Below are 10241 nucleotides of genomic sequence, written 5' to 3'. Positions count from 1 at the left end.
CTGTGGCTCACCAGCTGGGCAGAAATCACTTCAGTGATCTCCGTTTCACCGCAGCTGTAAGACGATGCGATCGGTGTGATCGACAGTCAGGGAAGAGGCTGCTTCAGCAGTCTCTTAACAGTGACTGAAAAGGTTCTCCGAGTTCTCCGAAAAGATGCCTTCACCGTCTCCTCAAAGGATTCCGTAGGAAAGAAAACCAGAAAGATGCTGCTACCATGTAACAGACTATGGCGAGGAGCTCACGATGCGTCTTTATTAGACAATAAAGGCTGACAAAGCTGCGTAATAGCAGGAAGAAAGAACAATGGCACGTGTGGCCAAATAGCAAGTGTATGCTCAAGTGTATTCTTGAGCGTCTCGTTGGCGAGTAAGTAGTCAATTGAATCTTTATTTTAATCTACAATGTATGTACCAACGAAATCTCAGTCACGAAAATTATTTCGATCGTACAATTAGACAAGTGATTTGACCTTCGAATCCACAGCAGCGTGCACAGTACGTGTGTCGCAGTGTTTATCCATTTTCCCGTGAAATTTTTCGGTAGGTAGCATGTTGCATTAATTATCGCTGGCTTAACTGCAACTTCCAATATGATGGAACCATAAGCAAGATAAAACATCTTGACTGCAACAATTTGGTATTTCGATTCCACTGCCTAATAAAAAGTATTTTTGAAACAAATTTAGTTATTCCAATTTCTCCTAATTAGCTTTCCAAATTGGAGATCATTTCAATCGAATAAATGCCGTAGGTCTCATAACCGTATTTAAAGCGTAACAAACCGCGTTCTAACCGTATTATCACCGGTGATCGACGAGGAGTTTTCAAATTAGCGCAGGTTGCGGTCAAGGATTGGCCAAGGTATTGGTCATCATCGCGATTTTCGATCTAGAATGCAGTTCACACCATTACGTATCTTGCAATACCGATGCACACAATGTGTAGCTGCTTAGTGTCTGCACATGCAGGTAAGCAATTACGGCGCAAAACATACTGCACTCGATAATATTAATCCACATTTTCATAACAGAAACTATCTTCCGGTGTCCTTACGAAGCAACGATATTTCTCTTCCGGTCGGTTTTCGCCCAGATTGGCAGCAGCGAAATAATGGTCCTTTCCGACGTACCAGTCACCCAGACACGTGAAAGTCATAGGTGCGAAAACATAGAAACGGGGAGAGGAAACATACTCTGTAGGTTGATGCTGTAAGACCGTTCTGAAATGGGCTCGTGGTTTCTTTCTTAATTAAGCCAACGCTCTAATTATAGCTCCTTATGGAATTAATGGCGGTACATAAGCAACCATACTAGCTGAAAACTAATAAAATATAAAATATGCTGTTATAACTGCAATACTGTAGTCTATAGTATAATATTGTACATTCGTGTAAATTAGGTCTGCTGAATTTGGTTATTTATCTTCATATACTCTGTACAGAAGAATCTCTGTACAGATTTCTACAGCCGCATACCGAATCTTAACAAATACAATTAGTTTACTACTTAATCATACATGTATTTTCGTCTGGTGCTTGGTAATTAATTGTCAGTTCGACATCGACAAATGTCACATACAGGAATCACGAAAGGGTACAATTCCAGGATCTTCCTTCCTCCAGGAAAAGTCCGAACAAGCACCGTAGGAGATGTAAAATCTGTTTTCGGTAGAGTATCGATTTCCTGGATCGGGACAGGAAGTCGGATTGTTCTTCGGATGTTTGCAGTGATGGCCAGAAAACTGTTCTAAATGATACTGAAATTTCCACCCCTTCGATGCTCGATACCGGTGTGGGATTGACAGAGAACAGGGTCACCGGCCCACGGCACTGCATGACGAAGGAGCCGGTCGCGTAAGGTTTGACATAGCAGCGGTAAGGATTCGACCATCCCGGCAGAATAGCATTCCGCTGTGCAAAGTAATCTCAAGTTTTTCGTAGGTAGAAAATGTGATCAAATTAAGTACTATGATACTATCACACTGTAACTGTAATCAACGCTTTTAGTTTAACGCAGATTTCTACAGCCGCATACCGAATCTTAACAAATACAATTAGTTTAGTTTTGTTTAATTATATGACCACGTGATATAGCGCTTGAAAAGGCGGCTCACTTGAAAGCACTCTGACGAAATTCCAGGACGTTAATAGTTCGGATATAGGCAGCTCACGGCACCGGAAAGCAATTTTTGGTACTGCGCAAGAATAAGATATACAAGTATTTATTGTATGATAGAAACTGAACAAACCACAGAGTTCGTAAAAGTATTTGCTATTAATTTTACTGTGCATAACGGGATGAAGGCGTTTTTGAAATTGATTAGAAATCTGGAATCATATCTTGTATCTTATGACTTACGTGTCTTTTATAAGAAGGCGATACATATCGCTGTCGTAAACTGTTTGTCCATTTTCCGCCAGTATCTGGCATTTTCGTGTGACTTTGCTGGGTCGATTGCAGTTCATTTTCAAGCAGACTTCGCTGGTGGTTGTGTCTTCCATAGCCGACGTATATAGATATATCAACGATGGCGCTGACAATGGACACAACCGTTTTCCGCTCTAAAGACGATGCCGCCTCAACGGTCAGCGTATTCAGACCGTTTTCCCGGCTATAGTACTGATTGCGAATATACAAGTACTATATCTGTACGGCGGCAGGATGCATTCCTCCACCAACTGATCATCGAAATCCCGGCTGCATTTCGCTAATCCAGAAAGTCCATACCAAATTATAACGGCTGCAGCGGATACGCTAGGTGTCCGGATCATTTGTAATTTGTAATTAATTTAGAACCGCGGGTAGAATTAATGATGTTATAAAATAAACAAGAAATATTTACGCATTTTAAAAAAGTTAATTAACATTGTTTAATACTACACGGTCTTGTGAATGCGGCTGCCATTTACTGTGATCATGCTGCGTTCGATTGAAAACCCTTTCAACTTTCAACTTTGCAGTCGTGTTTGTCAGTACTGCGACCGCTTTAAATGCAGTACTGTATATGCATCCTATAATACTGTAACAGTAATTGCAATTGTATTTTTCTGCGCCCTTGAAACGACAGTTTTCTGTGACCTGTACTCTGAAATGTCGACGTACACAATTATGTCGTCAACAAAATTCTCGAACTTAACTTATACAGCTTATTTTCGAATCTGTGTCACGTAATTTGGAAACACAACTCCAGGAACTCAGCGCTCAACTCTGTTATCGTTTAAATTAAAAGTAAAAACAAATTTATTTTTAATTTTACTAATGAATAACACTCTTCGTATAATACCCTAGTGCGTCAAGGGCAAACATTTTAAGTTGTTAATTTTCTCACTGCGTTGCGGCAGTACTCATACTATACTTCACCGAAATGTGCCAAAATTCTTTATACGAGTAGGTACGAGTACGATCGGATCGAGTATGCCGAAGACATGTAATTTACAGGCTTTTGCAGTCCTCGGTAAGCCCAAAATTGATATCGAAACATTTTTTGTGGTGGATATATTATTTTTAAAATTTTAAACCGATACGTATCGATTTTAATACGTAGGTTATCAATACGAGTAATTCACAAGTCAGTGCAAGTACACAAGCTGCAGTGCAAATATCTGGTCAGATTAAGAGCAATAATTAGTTGTTACTTACAACTCCTGAATGCGGTAGTTTATTTCGTTTGTTTTCGTAAGACCGCTGGTCCACAAAAGCTGTTTCAGCTACTGGAGCAGTGGTTGCTTCAGCTTGCTCCACTTCCGGTTAACAAAGCAGTAGCCGCAGCGTCGAAGGTGATCGTCTGAACTTCACATGATGATCTAATCGATCGCTTCCCGTTCCCGTTTTACTACGGAGTACAGCGCCCTCTATGCGAACTCTCTCTGCTACCTTTAGCTGACGTGCCGTGCCCTATACACCAAAGCTGCTGCATTCCCAACACACCACCGCGCTGCAGTTTGGACTTTTCAAAACTCTGACTTGAAATAAATTTTTTCCGCGCACTGGTGTTGCGCGTGTGTGTGTCTGTGTACTGTTTACACTTCACAGTTTACACTCTAACGATTTTTCATTTTAGAATTTAACTTGCTTTGTTTTTGTAGCAAACGTTTTGTTGCTAATGTTGCACTTCTATTATTAACCATATTTGCGTTGATTTAGAATGCGTTCGGTGTATTTCCTAATTATTCGGATTCTGCTGCATGAGAAGTCATCAGGCCGTTATGCATTGAACCTTACGGGTTTATGATTAATCTTCTGAGCGTCGCTGGAATCTTCTTCATGGGTTCTTCTCTGGCCGTATTCTCACTGATCTCCGCGTTTCATCATCCATCATAGCCGTTCTTCCCGCAATGCTACGATTTGTTGAATTTGGATAAAGTTTCCGTTGAATGGTAGAGATGATTCGTTCTTTTACTGTTTGACGCGGCATAGTGTTACGAAATGGATCTTTCTTTGCGTTTATAACTTCCTAGCGTCGTAAAAATCGGGAGGTAAGATTACATTAGAAGCAAGTCTGGAAATTCGTGGGCATAAAGTACATAAAATCTGTAATTTTGCTTGCATTTTTGATTTTACGTGACTTTGCGATTTTACGGTCTGCATGTCATACGCAGAAGGTACGAGCTTTTTCTTGATGCTGTTGGAAGCTGGAAAAACAAATTAATAGAATGTTGAATTTAAGGGTTTCGACTTTCGACCAAAGTATGATTTATGAACATCCCCGAAATTTATGTTATTCTTAGATTTTCCTTCATTCATTACTTGTAGATTGTAAAAATAAATAAATTTATTTTTTTAGTTGGACAAGAGGGCTCCAAGATAGTTGTTGTGAAGCTATACCTTTTTTATTGTTTTTGTTTTTCATATTTCGTGTGCATAGATAATTTGATATGTTTTCCCTTCTGCGTGGTACGCTCTGGTGACTGGTGGCTCGTCACTTGACAGCAGTATTCTAAACTTTTGCCAGCACAGTTCGTGAAAAGTTCAGTTTTTAGTGTTAAGCATTTAACCATTAATTTCGGCATTGCAGAAAATGTTCGCCCGGGGCAAGGCAGGAGGACAGGCTCCGTCCGATCAGCAAGCACGCGATAAGTACGATGCGGACCGGGTGTTAATGCGTGTAAACGATGCTGGCTAATTAGCGGTCTTTTGTAGACTAGTCATTTATGTTTATGAATATCTCTACCATCAGGGAGCCGGCAATGCCGCCGAGACTTTCCTCAAAGAGGTGAGTAATGATGAAAAATGACACGAGATTTTTCATTTGCTGTTTTTGTGGTTACCTGGAGTGTTTGTTTGCGCAAATAAAACTGCGAAGTTTTGCTGCAGAAAAATTAGAAAATAATCAAAACCGCCTGCCTTAAATGTTAAAAGAATACGTCTTGTTTAATATAGTCTTCACTTCGAAAATTTATTGCGAAACGATACATACCACTAAAGTGAAAATTTTGTAAAAAAGTCTGGCAGATAATTCGCCTCCTGACTTGTGCTGGAGTTGTAGTTGTAGAATTGTATTTACTTGATAGGTTAGTAATGGTGCCGATTTACGCATTGATGTACCAAACTTCATTTAGCTTAATGAATTTTTTTGTGTTACAGATAGGTTGGAAAGTGCCAGTAACGCCGAGTGAGCCTCCTGGATTTTTGCAATGCTGGTGGTGGTAAGTTTTGACCCCAGTGATGCTAAAAATTAAAACATGGTTTTGAATTTTACCAGCTCTGAACAGTAATGATAATGCGCCAGACAACGTGAATTTTCGGTGTTCAACTTTTTATCGTTCGGGGTTTCTTAACCCGATGTCCAGCTTCCTTAGGAAGTTTCGTGGATAGTGAAATGATTTTTAATTTTTGGATCTTTTTTGATGTTTTTTGTTGTATTTTTGCTTATTTTATGCTGTAGGTAGTTCGAATGTTTTGCTGCTGCATAAATAAGCTGATGTGGCTGGATTATGTGATTTTTTAGCGTCTTCTGGGATTTGTATTGTGCCGCTCCCGAGCGACGCGATACCCATATGCATTCCAAAGAGGCTTCGAGCTTTCATGATTACGTAAGCAGTCCTGCCTTGAAGTTTATTAGTTACTTCTGATCTTTACGTGGCTTGTCTTTTCTGTAGACCACTATGACATCGCAAGGGTATCCTTTCTCGCCGAATATGAACGGCATGGGTGTACCACCCGGTCAGCCTCCTCATGGGCATCCGCATGTGAGTTCTATCAACAAAAATTTATTGCAGGGTCCTTATTTTCTATCAGTTTTGGTGGAAAATTCGTAGTTCTTTACTAATAGTTTCGTTGTTTGTTTGGATATGAATCTCTCTTACTTTGAATGAGTTTAATGCGGAATTGTGCGCTAGGCAATGGGAGAAGGCGGGCCCGGGACAGTCCCAAGTCCATCCATGCACCAGTTGGCCGGTTCGGGACCCGATGGCGCGGTGCCTCCGGGATTCTTTCCGGTACGGTGCTTAGTGCCATTCGCACGACAGGAATGAATCTGAATCTGTCTCTTTCGCTCAGGGATCTCATCTTCGCCCTTCTCCATCCCAGATGATGCCCCATGGAGTCATGCCCATGATGCAGATGTCGGGGCCACCTCCACCGGGCGCTATGCAGCAGCAACAAGGTAACGCGAGGCGGTTCTATACAGTCTTTGTTTTCTTTCGCTGTAGTATGCTTGTTATTCATTTCCGGTGCAGTTTGATTGATTTTTTCTGCTCCTCAGCACTTATGTTATTGTTAAATACCGTGACTCTTGTTAAGTTGCACCTGTAAAGTTGTATGTCACCGTTTTAAAGGGCACATGCCACGGGGTTATGCGCCACCGTCTAACCGCAGCTCACCGGCAACGAGGATGTCGCATCCCGGTCAACAGCAGATTGAATTTGGGGTAGGGATGATTATCCGCGGAAACCTGAACATTTTATGCAGATACTGGGTTGTAGCCTCCTCCGGGCGGAATGATGATGACGTCGGAAGGCCCGGTACCGCCGGGCATGATGGTCGGTCGCGGTGGACAGGGCGGAGGCGGTCCAGTGGGACGCGGAGGCATGCCGGCCTCGCCCATGCCGCCCGGAGCGTACGGCGGTCCCGGTGGACCCATGCAGCGGATGCTCAATCCGGGAGCCGGGTCGCCTCAGGGCGGACCGAATATGATGGGATTGTATGTGATATTCGGTGGAATATGCTGTAGATAATCTGTTCGTCAACGGGAAATGTTGTTGCAGACCGCCGATTCATCAAACACAGCGTCAGCCGCCGTGGCAGCAGCATGTTGGTCCGATGGGTCACTATGGCACACCATCACCACCCAATGGCCCGTATATGGGCATGGTAAGAAGAATTATTCATCAGCGCGGTGATGCGTGTTTCTCTGGATTTTATTTTCGTTCTTGATAATCTGATGATTGAAGAATAATGTACTGAAGTAGCGTACGAACAACTAATTTTTGTTAGAAACAGACAAACAAATGCGGACATTTTAGTATTTTACTACTGCAGTGAAAACTCAAAAAGCATATTGCTAAAAAAACGAAACTTTTTTTCTGTTGCTAGATGGGTCCTCCGTCTCATATGCAAAGTCCTTCTCAAGGTAAAATTTGTTACGACCGCAGAATTACGCTTTTTTTGCTGAGCATGTTGCGTCAATGGGGACTGAATGTATAGAATCAGTATTATCGGGAGGATCGGAGAATATCTATGGTATGATGAAAGGACCGGTAACGGATCGATTCGGTAATGCGATCCCGGATGGATCGATGGGGAATATGGTGCCGGTTGGCGTCGATATGGTCCAATCCATGAACGGTAGGCGCAGCTGGATAAACAGGCCAGTCATGATCGGTCTTTCATGGGCTATTATGGTAGGGTGGATAAAGACGGGTGTCTGAGTAGCTTTGGGTTGTTTACCATGATTTTGCGGCGTCATGTTTGATGCTCTTTTACTAAAAATGGTTCAGGCTTTTTCTTTCGTAAGAAAGGAATTTGACGGCTTCGTTTACGGTGTTCTATGATAATATTCCTTGAACCACGCTATCATTGCTAACGCATACAGATTTTTTCCCCCAAAAATTTGCGCATGTAATGTGGAGTCGTTATATCGTGATTAACATAAATAAAATTTTCTTACAACGAGAGAAACATTAAAGTAGAGCCTGAATTAATGGATGACACCCCGTCGAATGACCAGAGTAGAATTTGTGATTTGATTTTGAAAAATATTGAAAGCTGTGGTAAACGCATGTATGTATAATGCGTGTATCAGATGCAGTTATTAATTATGGGAAATCTCTACGATGAAAAACGTAATAATTTAACATGCCTGGATTCATAAGTAACATCCCCTTGTAAGTTGGTAGCAAAATCCGGAATATAAGTTAAGTATAGTTGTCTTTATGTTTTGGTAAACTATCTCTTCCGTCGGCGGAGAACAGTATGAGACTGTATGTCGCATTCCATTAACGGCATTAACGGATTCGCTTCCTGTGTTACCAGGTGAAGGCATGGAGCTGAAGCATTCTCCCAGCCTGAACGGTCAATCCGATCCGTCATCCGGTCGTAATCCCGGCGGTATGGACAATGTGGTGGATGAGTACGGTATGGGCCAGTTCTCGGCGGCCGCCGTGGCCTCCGCGGCATCCGCGTCGTCGCAGGAATGACGGCAGTAGCCCCGTACGAGGAGAGGGGCTCTCGTACGGATGGCGCCTCGTTGGTTCCGTTATCTACAGACACGAATTTCCCCGCGTTCTCTGTTCTCAAAACAATGAAGAAATCAACAGTGTGTGTGGTGTTAATTGTTAACGGTAGTCATGTGTGGAGCGGCAGCTGACAACAAAACCTGGATCTGCGTTCGTTTTTGTTACAATATATGGAATTTCTGACAGGGATTTGTACCAAAGATGGGGGCGTTTTTGTTCGGTGCAGCGGCGGTTTGGTTAATTATTGAATGTGGCTGAGTTTTTTCTCTCTTTGTTTTAAATTATTTTTCCCAGCTTTTTTTCTGTCAATTTAGTGGGCAGCTTTACAGTTTTATCTTGTGGTTTTATCATGCCAAATTTTGAGCTTTTAATCGTTTGCGGTTTTTTTTTGCTGGTTATGATTTTATGTTGTTTTATCTGTTGTAGTGGGAACGATGCTGTAGTGTTTGTGACAAATTTATTCGACTGCATTGTTTGTGTACAAGGTGGCCGTATTGGTCCTACTGGATAAATAAAGCGGAAAACTTCGCGACTGACTTGTAAGGCTCGATTTTGTTCAAAATCGCAATATTTTACGACATGCATAAAACGGCTTTATCTAACAAGATTTACTGACGATGATTCACTTGGATTTGCCGGAAATGTTGTTTGAACATCCCTAAAAATAATTCTGACTGGACCTGTGACTAACGCTGGATGTAAAGTTTCATTTTTAATTACAGTAGCTTCTACCAACGGAAAAGTGACTATAATTATGCACAGAGCAACATTCATGTGCATTTTGTTACAACGAAAGAACTATGAATGTCTATGATGCTATAAAAATTGTTCTTCACTAGTTGGTGCAGATATCTTCGGCACGAAATCATTCAGAATTTCAAAATTCACGTTCGAGTTTGCAATAAAAATCAATTTATCCCAATAATCCCACTATTATATCGCACAGAAGATTATTTCATTTAAATGGCTTCAATGATATTATTTAGTATGCTATCAAATAATGCTTAATCTCGTGCAAAGTGTTTGCCGGCACACCTGACGATGATTCAGGCACTTCGAATAAGCACTCCATCACGCTAGAAATGTGAGTGTACACATCTTCTATGTATGCATAGTACTATGCACTAATAAAATTTAAAAAATGAATATCGGGCATTTTTTAAGGCGGAATCAACTGGTGACTGGTGACAAACCTTGCCGCTTGTATTACACACCGGCTTTATGAATAAAGTGGTAGAAACGGTTGCATAAGCATGGAGTTTTAGCGGATTAGTTCGGTGTTAAAGTGCCGGGATTGTTTGAGATTGGCCGCGGAAATATTTACCGCTGTAAGGTAAGCGTGTACAATCCCCTGATTTCCATGTTGATGATCCGCGCCGCTCGTCGATAATCCTGTTTAAGTTTGTAAACAAACTTTTGTAGTGTACTGGCCATTCATTGAGAACGCGGTAGCGCCGCACCGAGACTACCGACCACACGTACGTAACAAGTTGACCGACGCTGAAGCGATAAACAGTGCGCATCTGACAAAACCGCGTATCGCCAACTATAAAACCCCGCTCGGTAA

At 41.8% G+C, this 10241-nt stretch overlaps 1 protein-coding gene, 1 long non-coding RNA gene and 1 pseudogene across 3 annotated transcripts; 2 read left to right on the top strand and 1 right to left on the bottom strand.

The window, feature by feature from the left end:
- Positions 1 to 368: 368 nt before the first annotated feature.
- On the bottom strand, positions 369 to 1834 carry LOC129588307 (uncharacterized; annotated as a pseudogene).
- A 2144-nt stretch (positions 1835 to 3978) lies between these two features.
- Positions 3979 to 9203, top strand: LOC129588329 (single-stranded DNA-binding protein 3-like). Of its 2 annotated transcripts, none has more exons than XM_055482501.1 (14): positions 3979 to 4375; positions 5014 to 5075; positions 5139 to 5211; positions 5583 to 5644; positions 5947 to 6031; positions 6098 to 6187; positions 6338 to 6436; positions 6498 to 6603; positions 6776 to 6867; positions 6923 to 7140; positions 7205 to 7310; positions 7533 to 7569; positions 7644 to 7784; positions 8472 to 9203. In XM_055482501.1, exons 1-14 carry the CDS (start codon positions 4373 to 4375, stop codon positions 8633 to 8635), a joined length of 1338 nt encoding a protein of 445 aa, XP_055338476.1. In that variant the 5' UTR covers positions 3979 to 4372; the 3' UTR covers positions 8636 to 9203. The 2 variants fall into 2 exon arrangements, with proteins under 2 accessions (XP_055338476.1, XP_055338477.1); XM_055482502.1 differs by having other exon boundaries at positions 3980 to 4474.
- Positions 9204 to 9470: 267 nt separating this feature from the next.
- Positions 9471 to 10231, top strand: LOC129588439 (uncharacterized). Its single transcript, XR_008690475.1, has 3 exons — positions 9471 to 9758; positions 9839 to 10007; positions 10097 to 10231. It is a non-coding gene; the product is annotated as an uncharacterized LOC129588439 (long non-coding RNA).
- The last annotated feature ends 10 nt before the right edge of the window (positions 10232 to 10241 follow it).

This window comes from Paramacrobiotus metropolitanus, unplaced genomic scaffold, assembly GCF_019649055.1.
Source record: "Paramacrobiotus metropolitanus isolate TYO unplaced genomic scaffold, Prichtersi_v1.0 Parri_scaffold0000029, whole genome shotgun sequence".
NCBI classification, from domain to species: domain Eukaryota; kingdom Metazoa; phylum Tardigrada; class Eutardigrada; order Parachela; family Macrobiotidae; genus Paramacrobiotus; species Paramacrobiotus metropolitanus.
The sequence above is the reverse complement of the archived record's forward strand: the minus strand, read 5'-3'. Positions and strand labels throughout refer to the sequence as shown.